Source organism: Acomys russatus, chromosome 20, assembly GCF_903995435.1.
Source record: "Acomys russatus chromosome 20, mAcoRus1.1, whole genome shotgun sequence".
NCBI classification, from domain to species: domain Eukaryota; kingdom Metazoa; phylum Chordata; class Mammalia; order Rodentia; family Muridae; genus Acomys; species Acomys russatus.
The window spans coordinates 45789675-45810510 of NC_067156.1; the positions used below are offsets into that span (position 1 = coordinate 45789675).

General features: G+C 39.8%; 1 protein-coding gene across 1 annotated transcript in view; it reads left to right on the plus strand.

The window, feature by feature from the left end:
* Adamts19 (ADAM metallopeptidase with thrombospondin type 1 motif 19) overlaps positions 1-20836 on the plus strand; it is a 203366-nt gene that overhangs the window by 168360 nt on the left and 14170 nt on the right. Inside the window, exons 19-21 of the mRNA XM_051163590.1 lie at positions 1926-2061; positions 8281-8485; positions 9242-9394. Coding sequence (XP_051019547.1) covers positions 1926-2061; positions 8281-8485; positions 9242-9394 — 494 coding nt within the window. The remainder of the gene's footprint in view (positions 1-1925; positions 2062-8280; positions 8486-9241; positions 9395-20836) is intronic.

Below are 20836 nucleotides of genomic sequence, written 5' to 3' on the forward strand. Positions count from 1 at the left end.
TTTGCACCAGATATAGGCCTGGCACCCAGAGAGGCCAGAAGAGGGCATTAGATCCTCTAAAACTGGAATTACAGATGGTTGTGAGCTGCCATGTGGCTGCTGGGTATCAAACCCTCAGCCATGTACAAGAACAGTCCATGCTTTTAACCTCTGAGCCATCTCTCTAGCCTACCATACTGTCATTTTTAAGTAGCTAAAAATGTACCTGTGAAATACAGGTTTTATTTGCTTTAGAGTTGTGAAACATCAAAAGAATATGTGGACAAATGTCTTATATTTATTTTGACCAATCAGTTCATTACAAAGTTTTATTTTATCTAAAAGACCCATTTTGAGCAACCAGTCCAACAGAGGCATCAAGACCATGTCCTCTGCAATGCTTGAAGGGTCTGTGCAGAAGCAGCACTGCCCGCAGCCCCTCAGGCTTGACTGTAGTGGATGGAAGGAAGAAAGAGACTTTTGAATGGACATGAAAGACCCTTAAAAAAAAAAAAAGAATGAAGAGTTATCAAAATGCCTTTGAATCTTAAAAAGACACAGTGTGAGGAAAACAGTAAGTCAAGAGGGAAGGAAAGGGTGTAAGAGGCAGAACCAGCCACATTCTTCCCTTCAGACACCGCCATCTCATCCTCACATACAGCAGCTGCTGCTCTCCGAATCTGACTCCAGGTAGTAAGGAGGTAACCAAGCCTTCAGCTTCAAACTTGACTGGAGCTTTGTAAATGCCTTAGAATATATTTGACCAAAAAGTAATGTTTAATGCATATCATTGTCTTGATTTTCAGTTTTGAAATTTCTGTTGTATGTTGGTTCCAAGACATATGTCATTAACCAAAAGAACTGCACTAAAATGTAAATGCCATTTTTCTTGTAGCATTTTCTTCTTTCTTCTTTGTTTTCTACTAATATAATAGGGACATCTTTGTATTGTCATAAGCTCTTTACAATATTGATTTTTAATATCAACATGATAATTCATGAAGTGGCTTGGCCATAAATTGCTATTCCAGTAATTTGGTCCTTTTGTACGCAAATGACATTTTCATTGTCTAATGAATCAAAAAATCAAGATGCCCCTTTGATTTCAAGATTTATTGGTGATCACATAAACCAATAAATTAAATATGTTATTAAATCTCTTACACAGATAGTATATACAAGAACTTTACTGAGAAAAAGAAATTAGAACACATTTGCTAGACTTTTAAAACTGATACTTATATTATTATCAATGCAGTTTATATGCAGCTCTATGAAAAATTAACATAAGATATAAATAGTTTTCTACGGTTAACAGTTTTTATTATAATAAGCTCAGTGTTTTTTTTTTATCAAATAAAAGCAACAGTCATTACTAGAATTCTTAGGGCTTTCGTTAGGAGCACTAAGAATGAAGCATACTTCCTGTAGTTTGCTTTAGAGGACTGGTAATATACACACTAGCAGTGAAATCTATACGTGTACTTGTACCTGTGTGTGTGCTTTTGGGAATTCTCATCATGGAGAACAGTCTCAGAATATTCTATACATATGGAATATTCAACCACTTAATGCTGAAGGATATATGTTTGATCAATATCTTGTTAACTACCAGCATCGCTTGGTAACACAGCGACTGCCATTTAACTTTGAAGGAAAAATTCTTTTCTTTTCTTTTTTATTATTTAATTAATTTATTCAGATTACAACTAGTTATCTCATCACTGTATCCTCCCGTTCCTCCCTTCCTCCCGCTTTCACCTGATTCCCCTCCCTTACCCCTAGTGAAGGAAAATTTCTTAAGCCTAGAGATCACTTTGTTATGTAGCTTTTAAATACAACCATAGCCATTGGTATAACCTAACATTGGTTTAAGCTATATGAAAACGCCCATTTCGCAGAAGCCTGTGATGACATTGCGTTGTGTGTCCATCTGCTCTTTGCAGGAGAGAGGAAGACAACAGTGTCCTGCACAAAAATCATGAGCAAGAATATCAGCATTGTGGACAACAAGAAATGCAAGTATTTAACTAAGCCGGAGCCGCAGATTCGGAAGTGCAATGAGCAGCCTTGTCAAACAAGGTAACGGTACCCCAACGGTCACTGCGCGGCTTGGCTTTAGAACTAACTCAGGGTATTATTAAATCACGTTTATCTTCCCCCCACCCCCGCCGCCCCAGAACATTACAAAGCAAATCATACCCAAGTGTGAACATTTGAATAAGCAATATCTGAGAGAGTAGGGTTAAAATGTGTGTGCAACTTCTTCAGAGTGTGAAGACCGTCTCCGTAAATAAGAGAGAGTGGTTGCATCTTAAATTTAAGAAGGAGCTATAAGTCACCTCTTCAGATTTAGGTCAGCATAGCTGTTTGCCTCAGAATTCTCTGAGATGTGGAACATTGACAGGAGGAAGTAGAGCAGGGCCGACCCAACCTCAGATAGACAGTGGGAGACACTGTGGTCCTTGTGGCCGTGGCAGCCAGGTCCCTCATTCCTTCTCCAAAAACTCTCAGTTCACACTGCCAACTTCCTCATACCTGGTGCCCAGATATCTAGGCTGGGCTGTGGTTTCCTCAGTGAATACCAGGCGACAAGACACTGAAGGCACATGAACAGGGAGCAGCATAGCAGTGCTGGCAGCCACAAGTGTAGAAGAAAAAAAGAGCCCCGCCTTAGGACACAGACATAGAAGCAGATACGAGTGTGCAGACCTGGGTATAATTTTGCCATATGGGTACTTGGCGTGGCTTCCACGTTGGGGCCTGAAAATCCGCGTGCTTTCTCATAAAAAAGGAATGGTGTATTTAGGTGAGACAGCCCGATGTCGCAAACCCTGCCGTGTTTGGAGATGGTCTGATAACAAGAGAATGAGGGTGCACTCATTTTTCTGGTGTGGCGAAAGATTGCTTTACTTTACCTGACACTCGGGATTGTCGAGATGCCTGCATGCATGAGGCGACACTTGGGATTGCCGTCATGCCTACTTGCATGAGCCTGAATTGAAAGTTCTCAGAAAGGCAGAGGATTGACCCCTGCCCCCTTCATAACGGCTTTTGCAAGTGGAACCAAGGAGAATTTGTGCACCCTAAGACTCAAAATGCACAGTTTTGTCACCCTGTACAGTTAATCTTCCCCACTACTTCCTACCACAAAAGGGAAGCACGGGGTGGGATGGGGGTTGGGGGTGGGGAGGGGGGATGGGGGGGCGGAGGAACGAAACTGCCAGTTAAGCTGATTTCACTTTTATACTTGGATCCCTTTGGAAGTCAGTGTTGCCTAGGTAAATGTTCACTTCTGGATCTCATCTTCTTCAGCTCCTGTATATGCTGAAGTCTCCCTGTTCCTATTGTGTTGCAGAACAAAATTACTAAGCACTCTGGAGTGAGTTCCTCCCACGCTGTGAGAACTGAGAATGTTTAGGGCATCTTCTCTTCCTTTACAGCGTTGAGGTTTCAAGCGTGATTTTGCTATGGAGTCAGTGATCTTGTGTTAAACTGAAGTTTGATTCTTTATTTTTCCCCTTCTCCACTGGCAGACCTAAGCTCCACACGGGTATATGCTTCTGAAAGAATAGAGGGAGGATTTCGAAAAGAGTTTGCAGAGGAAAACACATTAGTATGCATCCTATAGTGAATATAGAATCATCATCATCCTCGTCATCATCAGTACTATTATTATTATTTAGTTTTTTTGAAACAGGGTTTCTCTGTGTAGAGTTGGCTGTCCTGGAACTTGCTCTATACACCAGATTGGCATCGAACTCAAAGTCCTGCCTCCCTCTGTCTCCTGAGCACTGGGATATGTCACTACGCCCATTAATTTGTTTGTGTAAATTTTATAAATGCTAATTTATTTTACAGAATACTCTTTTTTTATTAATTTATTCTTGTTACATCTCAATGTTTATCCCATCCCTTGTATCCTCCCATTCCTCCCCCCCCCCCCATTTTCCCATTATTCCCCTCCCCTATGACTGTTCCTGAGGGGGATTACCTCCCCCTATATATTCTCATAGGGTATCAAGTCTCTTCTTGGCTACCTGCTGTCCTTCCTCTGAGTGCCACCAGGTCTCCCCCTCCAGGGGACATGGTCAAATGTGAGGCACCATAGTACGTGAGAAAGTCATATCATACTCTCCACTCAACTGTGGAGAATATGCTAACCATTGGCTAGATCTGGGAAGGGGTTTAAAGTTTACCTCCTGTATTGTCCTTGGCTGGTGCCTTAGTTTGAGCGGGACCCCTGGGCCCAAATCTGCCTATCATATTGTTCTACTTGTAGATTTCTAGGACCCTCTGTATCCTTTTATTTTGCTATTCTCCCATGCGTCTCTCATTTAGAGTCCCAATAGGATGTCCTCCCCTCTGTCCCAGTTTCCTGGTAAGTGAAGGCTTTCGTGCAACATGCCCCTTGGGCTAGTATGCAGATATAAGTGAGTATATACCATTTGATTCTTTCTGCTTCTGGGTTAACTCACTCATTATGATCATTTCTAGCTCAATCCATTTATCCACAAATTTTACAGAATACTCTTAACAATAAAACACAATGCATTGTACATACTGCTGGTTGAATGCACTAGTTTTTGCTGCTACATCTGGGATCTTGAATGGGCTTACATTTTTAGAACTGGAACATTCTGCTCGCTTCCTGACTTGCTCTATGAAGGAGTGAAGTGTGTGTGCTACTCAGCCCGTGTTTATTGAATAATGCAGTCAATCACCTTGGAGGAAGACGCTTGAGGAAGATTTTTAAATGAATCGTTTTACAATGCAAACCCAAATTTGAGTGAGAAATTTTTGCAGTAGATTAGAAGTGGGTTTTGTTAGAGAATATTAGCGTCCTTCCAATGGGAAAGAGAGGCAGTGTCTTCAGACAGGAAGCAACGTCAGTGAGGAAAGCAGGGGGAGGGAATGTGGGCAACTATTAAGGAAAATCACAGGAAATCTTTTTAAGATCCACTCACAGGGTACATCCCTCTTTATCCTCTGCTTCTTCTTTGTCTCCCCAGAAAACATTCTAGTTTCATTCCCATTGTGGGTCGCAAGCATCTTAAGAGGGCAATGAGATGTCTTGGCGGATGAAGATGCTCACCACCAAGTCTGAGTACCTGAGTTCAATTCCCAGGTCTCCACAGTGGAAAGAGAAACATCAACTTCCATGAGTTGTCCTTTCACCTGCACATGTGTGATATGGGAAACAAGTATTTATGCCTTTACATACACACACACACACACACACACACACACACACACACACAGTCGCACTCACATATACAAAGTAGATAAGTAAAAGTGAAGAAGACAGAAAGCAAGTTAAGGGACAAAGCTTATTTGCTTCAGAAGTTGAGGATACTGTCCATCTTAATGGGGAGGCCAGAACAGCAGGAACCTGGCATAGTTGGTCACATTGTGTTCCTAGTATGGAGTTAGAGTGATGGGTACTGGTGCTCAGCTCTCTGTCTCCTTTCTCTAAAGTCCAAGATCTCTGTTCCAGAAATGCAGCTGCCCACATTCAGTGTGCTTTTCCCATCTCAGTTAACCTCCTCTCTATAATCTGTCATAGGCATGCCAGGAGAGATCCTGCTACTCTGCTAACTCGTATAAACAATCCCATATATCTACTACAGAAGCATCACCGAATAGTCTGTGTTGTCTTATGTACAAATACAAAATAGACAGTAGAGAAAATACACATACAAGTAATCTTATATATATTGAGCAGGTTGTATTGGGATGCTTAGACATACATGTGTATATATAGACATATGTAACAATAGTTAATGAAATAAGAGGCTATGAATTTGAAAGACAGCAAAGAGCAGCACATGGAAGAGTTTGGAAGGGGATGTGATGTAATTGTATTATATCACTAAAGGAAATAACTAAAATGAATAAATAAACATTTCTGTGATGTCATACAGATCGTGTCATTACAAAGTATGTGAGCTCTAAAACACAGAGAATGTTTTTATCCTGTTAGAAAGCTTATGTTCTATATCTTTTGAGAAATTACTGAAGAGTAAATATCATTAATATCCATCATTATGTTGAATATGTGAGAATCAGGTTTATGCAAAACATTGAGGTTCCATGGCATCACATGGGATCTTTTCAGCTATATTTTTGGCTTCTAAAGGCTGAGGGAAAGGAACTAAGAAGAATTTAAGTTGTAATTGTTTCTAGAATATTTATAGGAAAAAAAGAAGAAACTAATCCAAGTTTGGCAGTTAACCATCATCCACTTTAGGAAAAACAAACTAAGGGACTCCAGTATAAGATAACAGAATGACACCTGCTCAATAAACCAACCAACAAGAGCCCTGGACAAGCTAGTCCTGGCTGCAAATGTTAGCATGATTTTCTTCTTCTTTTTTTCTCTCAGAAATAGACACACAAAAATTGCTAGAATGAAGCCATCTTTGCAGATGCAAACTGGACTATAAGAGAATACAATGCTTCAAAAATGTGGGTCATTGCCAGAAAGGCTTGGGCTTGATTTACTTTGATATAATAGTTAAGTCTCCCTGTAAAACAGGAACCTAAATTTCATTTCTAGAAATGTTAGTGAAAAGCTATTAGTGAAAAGTTAATTAAGCAAAAACAACTACTGGGATAAGATCTCTGCCACTGCACAATATATACATGTACAAAGAGGAAAAAGGGTGCATTCTTACACGAGCCAGGAGAACCTCTAACCAGGCAATCCTGTGAGTTGCCACAGCCAGGTGGCAGAACTGTGGACATGTCCCACTCTGTGAGTGGGAAGGAAGAGGCATGCTAAGAGGAAGCTGTCTGGAGCCTGGTCAGGATCCAGGCAGAGAAACCTGTATGAGGAAATGGCCTGAGGTGAAAGCTTAAACTATTCAGAGAGCAAGCTTAGTACATGGTTTGTTCTATGAACAAGTAGAAGATAAGATACTTGTATAGTTCAAAGATAAATTATTTTAAATATATGTCAATATATTATATATTGCACCATCCCCCTTTCTGCTGGCCTCCTCTGTCTGTGCAGTTATGCATAGTCAATGCAACCCAAAATGTTAAACGGGATATTCTTATTTATTTGTTTGTGTTTGTTTGGAGGGAGGGAGGGAGGAAGGGAAGGAGGGGAGGGAGGGAAGGGTGCCAAGGGACTCTTTTGGATGTCTGAAGGAGACTAGCAAGGCTTGGATATTTTCTTCTGTCATGTGGGTCCCCCTTGAGCTCCAATTGTTGCTTGGTTCAGCCATTTTAACTGGCTGAGTCATTTTACCAATCCTGGAATAACTATATAAAAGGATCTATATGTTTTAAATTTCATGCCTTTTGCGTAGTGCAATCAAATCTGACTCTGTCCACTCCATTGTGCCTGGGATGTGAACCACCCTTTGTGAATATATGAACCATCACATATTCATGCCATTAATAGTGTCCTTATAGTCACTATGGAACGAGCTGTCTCAGTTATCAGACCGACTGTCTGTTACTGTATTTATATTTTTGTGGCTCTGTGTCACAGTGCATTAGCTATTCCCATCACTTCGCCTCAACTCATTTCATCATGTAGGCATGTAGTGCTTCCACTTTGCAAGGATCTAGGTAAATACAGTAGAACAGGAAGGGAGCCTGCTTCTAACAGAGGAGCTGGTTCCATCCTAAAGTTAAATTTGGGCAGATGATCAAGCTAGTGTCATTGTGCTACGTCTCAAATAATTAGACATAACAGTAATATAAATACATATTACTACCCTGATCATTTTTAGAAATAAAAACTCTTCAACTGTAAAAATAACATGTGTGTGTTTTAGCTGAGTGATTAAACCAGTAAAATTTAAAACAAATTATTAAAGTCCAAAAGATAACAAAAATGAGATCATGTTAATAAGCCCATATGTCTGTGTTCACATCAGAGCTGGTCAGTGGCTAGGCTAAAGCATATAGAACTCTATCTAGAAGATATGTCTCCTAACTTATTGAATCTCTGTATGATTCATTTGCCTTTCTGTAAATAGTTGTGTTTCCTAATACATTTATAATGCCAAAAAAAAAGGACCAGTTCCAGAACATTCTACATCCATGGTTATCCTGTACAGAACATGTTGAATAGGCAAGTTAGTGTGTAGCACACTAGGAGTGGCTCCATATATACACTTTGAGCACTAAGAATGTAAAAGAGATAAGAATTATAGAACATTCAGGGAAATACACAAAGTGTAGTGTGTTCAAGGTAATTATAGTTTAAAGTTAATGTAAATTAATGTTCTGCTAACTCTAGAAGTTGTGGTAAGTGGGCATCTTTTATCTTTGCTTTACTTTCAGGTGGATGATGACAGAATGGACCACGTGTTCACGAACATGTGGGAAAGGAGTGCAAAGTCGACAAGTGGCCTGTACCCAGCAGCTGAACAATGGAACCCTAATCAGAGCCTGGGAGAGGGACTGCACAGGGCCAAAGCCCGCTACTGCCCAGCGCTGTGAGGGACAGGACTGCATGACAGTGTGGGAGGCAGGAGTGTGGTCTGAGGTGTGGCGCAGATCCTGTTTCTTTGCCCTTTTCCTTCTCTGACCCTTTGCTTCTATGAAATCTTGTGTCATGTTCCAAATTACTATACAAGACAATCGATATGTAGAGCTATTAATTTTGCTGATACAAAAGGAAAATAGCTAATTTTGAAAATATAAAAAAGAAAAGATAACGACATGACCCATAGATCATTTCATCTGTATTTTAGGCTTTTGATTTTTCTCATCTATACACTGTGAGTACTGCTGGCGAGGCACATGCTAAAGTTTGTGTTTGCCTCCTTAAATGTCTCTGACCATGTAAAAGGAAAAGAAAATTAACATTTAGCAATCATTTTATATGTGCAAGCAATGAGATTTTACTTCATGTTTGAAGTTTATGTATAAACATAACTGTAAGAAAATTACTGTTTTTTATGTGTGAGCAGTAGAAATTAGAGGAATTAATTTACTGAAAACCTCTACATAAGTAATAAAGCTAAAGTTTAGACCAGGGTGAGCTCATGATACCACACAGTCTTGCAAGTTTGTAATGAGCTCCTCACATGATGCATGTGCAAAGTCCACTCTCATGTAGGCATGCAGAAAGTTATTCATGTTTATAATTTCATCATATCATATAAGATATAAATTGATAGGCATGCTCTCTTAAATATCTGCCTTTTGAAAAGTAAGAGAAGTGCTAGAAACCGGGACTGAAATGCCTTACTCCATAGCCTGTACCAGCTCCAGTCAAGCCTTTACTATTATCTTCCAGTGCTCAGTAAAGTGCGGCAAAGGCGTGCGACATCGGACCGTGAGGTGCACTAACCCAAGAAAAAAGTGTGTCCTCTCCACCAGACCCAGGGAGGCTGAGGACTGTGAGGACTACTCAAAATGCTATGTGTGGCGCGTAGGTGACTGGTCTAAGGTGAGAATGATTTGCGTAGAGTTTTGGAGGTATCGAGAAAAAGGGGTGGACATCAAGGAGGCAGCGTGTTCCACGCCCAGCTTTACCTCATGTCCACTTCTCTGCTTTGATGATCTCTGAGGAATGATGTTAACGATTGCGATAAAATACATAAAGTGTCTAGCGTCATGGTTGGCTTTAAAAAAAGAAGCTGTAAAAATAGTGAACATTCTTTTATTGCTAACATGTCTGGCTAAGAGTTCATCCTCAGATTGTGTTTAGTAATATCTCTCTGACAGATAAAATACTGTCAATGCGTAAACCCAAGCTGCAATTAGAGGATGTAATTTCAAGCAGAACAACAAAGAAGGGACAAGACAGAGTTTGTCTTCCTTCGGTGTTTTGGGTTGTATACAGTAGAACTGGAATTTACCAGAATTCCTTCCCTTTTTTGGTAAAAACAAGATTGGAACACAGGCATTAGCAGAAGGGTAGAGAAATGCACAAGGAAAAGGTGTGTCGTAGAGGGGCACCAGGTTGTCAAGAGAGGCACCAGGATCACAGTTGTTGAAGTTAATTCAGATGGACAGATCTCGTTTGCGAGGTGGGCAGCTTTATCTTGTGGTAACATTAAACTCTGCTAAAAGATTACATATGTGGAGACTCATGTAGGATTAGGCTCGGATATGATATATTCCCTTTATGGACTATCAGTGAGCTCTATGTTTTAAGATAAACCTTGTACTGGATTCCCCAAATGTAACAGCTCCACATCAGCTATAGCGTTGTGTTCACTACAGAGCATCTAGTGCTATGGCCTACATGAAATATAAATCTCCTCACCTGGGCTTCATAAACAGAAAGAAAGGGCCGCTACAGCACAGGATGAACCATGGTAGCTTTCCACAAAATAAGCTGAAGAATATTCTGCAAGAACTATTTCATCTCCCTCAGTGTTCCTCATTCCAGATAGTTAAAGTCTAATCTCTCTTCTTATGTATATGGATATATTGCATGGAAGTTGATGAAAAGGTTGGAGGCTTAGGTGGTGTGTGTGTGTTTGCACAGCTGTGTGTTCATGGCTTTCTTCTCGGATTATAATTTGCACACCAGGACTGCATTTTAGTCTTTAGGAAATTTAATGTTTTTCCACTATTTTCAACATTCAGATTTCACTTTAGGACTCAGAAGCATTTATAAACAAACCTTGACCCTGACCCATAAGGTGTTGTTTAACTGCTTCACATTTCAGTGTGAATGACTTTCAGGCATCAGCTAATTTCGGGATACCCAGACTTAGTTCCTATCATGTGTAGGGTTTGTCTCACTAATTTTAAGAAGGAGAAAATATAAATAAATAAATAAACACATTGGGTGGAATTTGAAAGCTGTGAGAGTCTGTTCTGATGGCTGCATTACGTATGAGCATATTCATCAAGCCATTAAAAGGGAAATGGACAGATAAGGTTTACTATAATGAAAATGCAGAGAGCACTAGTTAAAGGTAGGGTGGCGCCCCCTGTTGGTCTTTCACCATTCAGTTTTTTGTTTGGAGCAGAAGTGCAGATATTGATGGCCGACATCTTGTTCTACTTTACTTATTGAGACATACCTTCCTACTGAACTCATAGCTTGTTTTTTTCAGCTGTCCTCAGGATCCAAAGTGTCTCTGCCCTCCTAGGGCTGGCGTTAAAGACACATGTAACTATGTCTGGCTTTTTCCCTAAGTGCTGGGCATGCGAACCCAAGCCCTCATGTTTGCATGCTAACCACTTTACTCACTAAGGCATCTCCTTAGCTTCAACACTTATTTCTTATAACTAATGAAATTCTAGATGCTTCCGCCCCCCCCCATTTTATTTATTTATTTATTTATTTATTTATTTGTATTTGTATTTTGGTACTGGGTAGCAAACCCAGGGACTCATGCATTTAGGCAAATGCTCTATCACCAACCTATATATCATCACCAAGCTATATGCCCAACCCGAGATGTTTTCTTTAGATGAGACAATTATTCCCAGAAAATGTTTGGATACCATTTGTGCTGGCTGGCTTTTTTGTCAGGTGACACAAGCCAGGATCATCTGGGAGGAGGGAATCTCAACTGAAAAAAACAAAAAACAAAAAACCCTCCATCAGATTGACCTGTAGATACGTATGTAGAACATTTTCTTCATTAATGATTGCTGTTGGAGGGTACCACCCAGTATGGACAGTTCCATCTCTGGGCAGGTAGAGCTGGGCTGTTTTAAAAAGCAGCTGAACCAATCATGGAGAGCCAGGAGCAGCATTCTTCCTTGGCCTCTGCTTCAGTTCTGCCTCCAGGTTCCTGCCCTGAGTTCCTGCTCTGACTTTCCTTAGTTATCTGATTGGGACATGTAAGCCAAAGGAACTTTTCCCTTCCCAAGTTGCTTTTGGTCATGGTGTTGATCACAGCAATAGAAACCTGATTGGGACACCATTATATAAAATAAATCCTATTTCCCCAGCTTTTGTGATGAATACAAATATTTCAAGTGATAGCTACACCCTAGTTAACTGCAAAACCCAAAATAAATACTTGAAAAAGCAGTGGACATTGGTAACACTTTACCGTAACATCTGACACAGAACTTGGAGCACACTTGAGGAGCTGTGTAGAAACAGGATTAGCATAGCTGTCCCTATGTCAAACACTGTTACTTTGGAATAGCAAAATATGCCTACTACAGCCAGGCACTATATCTTATGCTGGAGAAAAATTAACTTTGGATAGTATAAAGAACATGGATTTTTGCTTTTTATGTTAAATGTGAAAAAAATGTGTTTTTCAGTTTCACCATAATTACAAGTATAGTTAGATTGAATGCCTTCTAACTGACCTGTGTTGGTACAGCTAAAACGGCTTTTGTGGGGCTCAGGAAAGAGGGTGGCTCCAAAGAGTGTTCTTTATCCTGGGACTCCTGGTCTTTGTTAGCCTGCTCTTTCCTTACTCAGTTGTTAACATTCTCAATCTCATTATTCCCATTTCCTCCCCCTCCCCTTCCCCCTCTCTTTACACCCAAATATGTTTTCTCTTTTCCTTAAAGACCTTTTTTTTTCCCCCTTCTTGAGGTCTCAGCAACACAAATCCAAACAGCAACGTGCACAAATGAAAACCAGCAGCTCCATGTGAATGCTCCTGATTTTACTTACCCCCATTCCACTTCTAAGACAGGGCTTTCATGTTAAAATGAAAAACATCCCAAACAATTACAGAGGAGAGGAACAGCGCTGAAGTCCCAGTGTGCCGGTGATTAAAGTGTTCAGGGACATAGAGAACTCACATCTCTTATTCCTATCAGCTGTGCCTCTCCACCAGAAATAGCCACAAGATGTCTGTGGTTGGGGCTGGATGTCTGCGCTCCCCCTGAGGGTAATCAATCTGTCATCTTCACTTCATCTACCCAGAGTTTTATACTATCAATACACCTAAGTAGACCTAATATTAATACTTGGTTTGGCTTTGATCGGGAATATTGAATTTGCTGTCCATAAAGTCTAGCAACACAAAAAAACACTCCTCTTCTGGTAAGACAGATACAGCATACACTGCATCAGTTAGAAGACAAAGTGAGTCCGCTCTCTGCTCTCCCACAGGAAACTGATACCAATAAAAGGCAGATACAGAATACTGCTAATGTCTTAAACTAAACTAGCTCATTGCACTTACTTTAGTCTATGTGATTACTTTTTTTCCAGATATATTTTCTTTAGTAAAGAAATACTTTGGTGCCATATTGTCCTCTGTTTTTGTTATTGTTTGCTCATTTTTATTTAGCTTCATTTCACATGGTAGATGAAGCTTAACATTACCTTTATTAACATTTCTTTATTTTTTTTTCCTGTCAATGACAAACTTTTTATTCACTTGACATCCTGGTCATAGCCCCATATCCCCTCTCCTCCCAGCTCAACCCTCCCTCTCTCCCCTCCTCTCCACTCCTCTCTTGCCCAGAAAAGGGAAGGCTCCCTTCCCATCCATCCCAGCTCATCAAGTCACATATCTTCCTCTCCTGTGGCCCAGCAAGGCAGTTCTACTAGGAGGGAACAATCAAAAAGCTGGCATCAGACTCCATATTAGAGTCAGCCCCTGCTCCTTTTACTAGAGGACCCACCTGAAGCCTGAGCTGCCCGTTGGTTACTTCTGTGTATGGAGCCTAGGTCCAGTGATGCATGGTCCTTAGTTGGTCCTTCAGTCTCATCAGGTTCCTCTGGGCCCTGGTTAGTTGGTTCTGTTGGTCTTCTTATGGAGCTCCTGTCACCTCCACATTCTTTTCTTCTTCACCCCACTTTCCATAAAACTCCCTATTCATCTCCCAATGTTTGGCTGTGAGTTTCAGCATCTGTTTCCAACTGGTGCTGGGTGGAGCCTCTCAAGGGACAACTCTGCCGGGCTCCTTTCTGCAAGCATAGCAGATTATCATTAATAGTGTGGGCTGTCTTGCATGGGATGGGGCTTGGGTTGGGCCAGGCATTGATTGGACATTCCCTTAGTCTCTTCTCTATCTACTCTTATCTTTATCCCTCCACATCTTGTAGACAGGGTAAATTTGGGTTCAAAGTTTTTGTGGGTGGGTGGGTGTTCCCCTCTCTTTACTAGGAGTCATGTTTAGTTAGAATCTGTCCTCTTTAGGCACTATGGGCCTCTACTACTATTTTAATACTGGTCTCATTGTGTCCCATAGGTTTGGGTATGTTGTGCCTTCATTTTCATTGTGTTCCAGAAAGTATTTAATTTCATTCTTTATATCCTCCCTGTCTCAATATTCATTGAGTTGAGAGTTGTTCAGTTTCCATGAGTTTGTAGGCTTTTTGTTGTTTCTGTTGTTGTTGTTGAGTTCTATCTTTAATACATATTGCTGATAAGATACAAGGGTTATTTCAGTCTTCTTGTATCTGTTGAGGCTTGCTTTGTGAACAAGTATATAGTTGATTTTGGAGAGGGTTCCATGGGGTGCTGAGAAAAAGATATGTTCTTTTGTGTTCAGGTGAAATGTTCTCTAGACAACTGTTAGGTCCATTTGGTTCATGACATGTCTGTTAGTTTCCTTATTTCTCCATTTAGTTACTGGCTCAATGATCTATCTATAGTTGAGAGTGGGATGTTGAAGCCTCTCATTATTAATGTGTGGCTTCTGATATGTGATTTAAGCTTTAATAATGTTTCTTTTATGAATGTGGATTCCCTTGCATTTGGAACATAGATGTTCAGAATTGAGACGTCATCTTGGTTAATTTCTCCTTTGATGACTACAAAGTGTCCTTCCCCATCTCTTTTGATTAGTTTTGGTTGAAAGTTTATTTTTTTACATACTAGAATTGCTACTCCAGCTTGATTCTTAGGTCTGTTTGCTTTGAAAACCTTTTTCTTGCCCTTTACTCTGAGGTAATGTCTAGCTTTATTGTTGAGATGTGTTTCTTATACGTAGCAGAATGATGGGTCCTGTTTTTGTATCCATTCTGTTAGCCGGTGGCTTTTTATTGGGTTGTTGATGCCATTGATGTTGGCCAATATTAATGTCCAGTGTTTGATAATTCTTGTATATTGATGTTGGGAGAGAGAGGGCAGAGGGAGGGGGGAGAGAGAGAGAGAGAGAGAAAGAGAGAGAGAAAGAGAGAGAGAGAGAGAGAGAGAGAGAGAGAGAGAGAGAGAGAGAGAGAGAGAGAGAGAGAGAGAGAGAGAGAGAGAGAGAGAGAGAGAGAGAGAGAGAGAGAGAGAGAGAGAGAGAGATTCTTTCCTTTTGGATTTAAGGATGTGGGTTTATTTAGTTCCTGTGTTTTCCTGGGTGTGGTTAGCCCCCTTGGGTTGGAGGTTTCCTTCTAGTATCTTCTGTAGGGCTGGATTTGTTGATAGGTACTGTTTAAACTTTGTTTTGTGATGAAATATCTTGTTTTCTCCATCTATGGTGATGGAGAGTTCTGCTGGATATAGTAATCTGTGCAGACATCTGTGGTCTCTTAAGGTCTGCATGACATCTGACCATCCTTCTCACTCTCATAGTCTCTGTTGAGAAGTCAAGTGTAATTCTGATGTGTTTGCCTTTATATGTTACTTGGCTTTTTCCTTTGACAGCTTTTAATTTTGTTTTGTACATTCAATGATTTGATTATTATGTGATAGGAGGATTTTCTTTTCTTGTCCAATCTATTTGGTATTCTGTAAGCTTATTTTATGTTTATAGGAATCTTTAGGTGGGGGAAGTTTTTTTTTTCTATGATTTTGTTGAATATATTTTCTGGGCATTGGAGCTGAGAGTCTTCTCCTTCTATCCCTATTGTTCTTAGGTTTGGTCTTTTCATAGTGTCCTAGATTTCTTGCATGTTTTCAGTCAGGAACATTTTAGATTTAACATCTTATTCCCTGTGTACTCTATCTCCAAGATTGCCTCAGATTGTGTTTTTGTTTATTGCTTCTATTCCATTTTTAGGTCTTGAACAGTTTTATTCATTTTCTTTTCCAGTTTGATTGTATTTTCATGCATTTCTTCAATCCCTTCATCTGTTTGAATGCACTTTCCTGTATTTCTTTGAGGGATTTCTTTTTCTTCTTTTAAGACCTCTATCATTTTCATGACCTCAAATTTATGCTCATGTTTTTGCGTGTCAGGTATGATGGCGTCTTTAGGGCTTGCTGTAGTATGTAGTAGGATAGCTGGCTTCCAATGGTTTCGTACTGGCCTGGGCTTTGTTGCTTGTGTTCTTACACTGACCTCTAGCCATTTGGTTGTCTCTAGTGTTAGTCGACCTGGTGATCCCTCTGCTGGCCTTGTCCCAGATGGATTGGGCAGATCAGGAGTCAGCAATAGAGAAGACTCTATGCTGAATGTTGCTCAGGCCAGATATAGCCCTCCTCAGGATGGAGGACCGTGGGGGTAGGGTCCTGAAAACAGCTCACCTCTACTGGCTCTGCTGGCTCACTGCTATCTGTGTCATAGGTGGGAGCCTATGTGATTTCTAGCATTTATATTTGAGATAGTTTTATATAAACAGTGGAATAATTGCTCTCAGCTTAAGGGGCAGGGGAACGAGGTCCAAGGATTGATGTAATTTAGTAATAGAATACTTGTCCAGCATATACAAGGTCCTAGGTTAAAACTCTAATCCCACGGAAACAAACAAACAAACAAACCACACATAAACAGATCCTCATGTGGAAAAACAGGAAGGCTAATTTCTAGGTAGATGCACTGCCATGGACATGGCCCATGCTTATTTCATTGAGGTACAGCGCTTTTAGAACTGGGACACACAGTGTTATACCACTTGTGTAGCTTAGGCTAACTGTCAACACAGTTGTATGTCACATTTTGACTATATCTGATATATATATGGCCTGAAGATGTTTCTTAGGGGTAGGGAACAGGACCTATATGTTTTTGGTTTTGTTTTGTTTTTTTCGTGACAGGAATCTGCATTTACTCAAACTAAATTGAAAAGTAACATCATTCCTGTGTTTATTAAAATGCCATGTTTTCTCCCAAAATTTGGCTTTTCTCCCTTTGTTTGGACTTCTGAGACTTCTGGTTTGCCTTATTGAAGGCCAACAGAAGAGCAAGCAAAAGCATTTTATTTACCTGTTACAGAGTATTTTGCCCTTTCCTGAAGATTTAATGGCTTTTGGTCTTCCATGACATATTAATAAGTGATTTATGTCATTGAACTAAATTATTTTTGTTCTAATGTTAGATTTATTTCATACTCAAAAATCTAAGCTTATTTGGCTGGAAAATTACAAAAATATGAAAAATGAATAGTTGGGTCACATCAAATTATTACATTTTAAATCAGTATTTGGACTGCATATTACTATGAGTCTTTTGAAATGATGTAATCCTAAATGATACAGAATCAATCATTTTAAATGAGTTAATTATACATCCAGTTGAAAATATCTCTGTGTAGACACAAAGCTTGGAGGACAATCAGTTAATTTATCTTATCCCTGGAAAACAAATTTGCCATCAAATAACCATCTTCAAAGGAACAGTAGAGAAATTACATAGACAAAGAATCTAAAAATTAAGGTAATTCTTTGTAAAAGGTGGATAAAATATATCAGTATATCTAAACACTTTGTAAAATAACATCAAAGAGAGCGATAATTTTACTTATTTAATGCCGTCCTAATTGTGATGATTTTCTAGTTTTAAGTAGCTATAAATCTCAAACTTGTGCATTAAGTTTTTGTTTATTCTGCAGAAACAAAATTCTGTCTAAAAGAGTAAAATATACTGTTTTCTTAATTTTGTAACTGTAAAAAGCCTTTATACTTCTGTATTAGTTCTAGTAAAATTACTATTCTTAATACACACATAACTAATATTATTGTAATTCATTTGATCTGCTTTCTCAAAACTTTAGACTATAGAGAAATTATTATCACTGTTTTTGAGTGCCTAGTATGCTTTTTAAAAAGAAGCTCTGGGCCCAATAAAACAGCCAGTGAGGAAAGATGTTTGTCGCCACTCTATCCTATGAACTCTTTCAGTCTCTTGGACCCAAGGGGTACAATCAAGATAACTCCAAGATGTCCTCTCATCGCCTCTGTAGTGCATGAATTATTGCACACTACACATACACACACTTTTTCCCATTTTTGCTTTTGAGATTACAATACAATTACATTTTTCCCCTTCCTGTTCTCCATTCATATATATATATATATATATTTCCCTGCTTGCCTTCAGCCTTCAAATTTATTCCCTATTCCTTTACCAATTGTCGTTGAATGAATATATGTGTGTGTGTGTGTGTGTGTGTGTGTGTGTGTGTGTGTGTGTGTGTGTGTGTATATATATATATATATATATATATATATATATATATATATACACCCACATACATATATTGCCAAATACAATCTGTTCAGACTGCACTATACTTCTTGTATATATGCTTTCCAGGGATGAACATAGGATAGGCACTGGACAACCATTTAGTGTACTCTTACCTAGGGAATTCTACCTCTCCCACTCCCAGCTTTTTTCATACTTGAGTATGATCGAGGCCTCATAGGGTTTTCTCTGTCCAGTTTGGTATGTTCATTGCTGTCATCCTTGTTCAGCTCACACTCATTTCTGATTATTAATCAAATTAAAAACAAGCTCAAAAGTAGACTCTACAGTTTAATCAATTAAAATGTACCAGCCCTTTCTATAATTGTGCTTTGTATAAAGAGTCACTGGGTTAAGTAATTATTAAATTAAGACAACTCAGACCTAAGTATAAAGTCAGCAAAACAGTGTTGTATTAGTTATTTTCACTATCACGGTGATAAAACACTGATAAAAAGCAACTTGAGGAAGAAAGGATTTCTTTCCTCTTATAGCGCATGATACTTCATGGAGAGAAACTGAGGCAGGAACGCCAGGCAGGAACCTAGAAGGAAGAGCTGAATCAGAGCCCCTGGAAGAGCACAACTTACTGGCTTGTTCTCCATGGCTTGCTCAGTTTGCTTTCTTCCATAACTCATGACTACCTGTTCAAGGGTGAAAGGCTCCATAGTGGGATGGAACATCTTATGTCAAACATTAATGAAGAAAATGTTTCATAGATGCCCACAGGCCAATTTGAGGGAAGCAACTACTCAATTGGGGATCTCTCTCCCCAATGACTCTTAACATCTGTCAAGTTGACAGAGCCTAGTTAATACAACTGAATGCTTATCAATGTGGCAAACAAATACATGACTATTAAATAGTAACCTTTCTTTTGTTTTGTTCAAGACAGGATTTCTCTGTGTAACAGTTTTGGCTGTCCTGGGACTCCCTCTGTACACCAGGTTGGCCTTGAACTTACAGAGATCCTCCTGCCTCTGCCTTCTAAGTGCTGAGATTAAAGAAGTGTGTCACCACCGCCCAGCTCTTTTTTTTTTTTAAGCTTTATTTATTTATTATTATGTATACAGTGCTCTGTCTGCATGTATACCTGCAGGCCAGAGGAGGGCATCAAGTCACATTATAGATGGTTGTGAGCCACCATGTGGTTGCTGGGAACTGAACTCAGGACCTCTGGAAGAGCAGTCAGTACTCTTAACCTGTGAGCCATCTCTCCAGCCCCCAGCTCTTTTTTTATCCCCACAAACTCATGTCAACATCACAATATAAAGCATAGCATAACTTTAAAAGTACCAAACTTGAAAAAAAATCCAACACTAAAAAGTTCAATATCTCTTTAAAATACCCAGTCTCTTAACTGTGATCTCCTATAAAATCTAAAGTAAGTTATATATTTTCTTCCTGCAAGATGGAAGAACCAGGACATAAAATCAATCACACTTAAGTAAAACCAAAGTCAAGCAGTTGAGCCCCGAATCTTGTAGATCAGCGCCTAACATCTGGACTCACTCACAGTCATCTGGCCTCTAACAGGCTTTGGCAGCTTTGTCTCGTCTGTTTTGCCAGATACAGTACACATAGCTTGTCTCCTAGGCTTAGGCCAGCCTAGTGCCTCAGCTGCTGCTGTCCTTGCTTGTCGCCTCATAGCCCTGGGGGCAGCATTAGTGTAAGGTCTCTCTATATATGAGGCTGCACCTTCAACAGTGGTCCCTATCTGCCTCCTTTTAGGAAATTCAACCCAGCCACATAGTGGGAAACTTCGGGCTCTCCCCATGCCCCTTTTATCCTAGGGTCCCCCCCTAGAAATGAGGCTATGCTTTTACCACTGGTAACTTCTGCCCTCTCACAGTGTCAAGGCTCAGATGCTCTTCATGACCCCTTTAATCCTTGAGGACATCCCAAACCAGAGTGACTTACTACCAGCTTTGGCTACGAGCTCGAGATGCGGCTTTGGCTATCTCTGGACCACAGCTTCTATGTGAAAATGCTAAGGAAATTCTGCCGAGAACACTTAGCCTCAATGATGCTGGCCTCCTATTTTTCAGAACTGTTATGTAGCCCTAGATAGTCAGCATTTCTTGTCCCTTTAAAACAAAGTTTTTACGCATGCAGATTCTTAAATCAAAACATCATACAAAAGAGTCTTGACAGTGTCACAGCAATACATCGTGTTCCTAGTACCAATCTCTGTGTTAGTTTCTTTCTCTGTTGCTGTGATAAAACACACACACACACACACACACACACACACACATACACAACAACAACAACAAAAAACAACTTGAGAATGAAATTGTTTATTTGGCTTATAATGCCATTTCCCAATCCATTAGGGAAGAATAATAAAGGCAAGACTCAAGACAGGAACCCAGATGAAGGAAATGAAACAGGAGCCCTGAGGGAACTCTGCTTACTGCTTTTCTCTTAGCGCTTTGTTCACATTGATTTCATATATAACCCATGACCACCTGCTCAGGGGGAGGCATGACCTACAGTGTGATTGGCCCTGCCACATCAATAATTAATCAGGAAAATGACCCCATATATATGGCTACAGGCCGATCTGAGAGAGCCAATTCCTTATTTGAGAATCTCTCAGTCC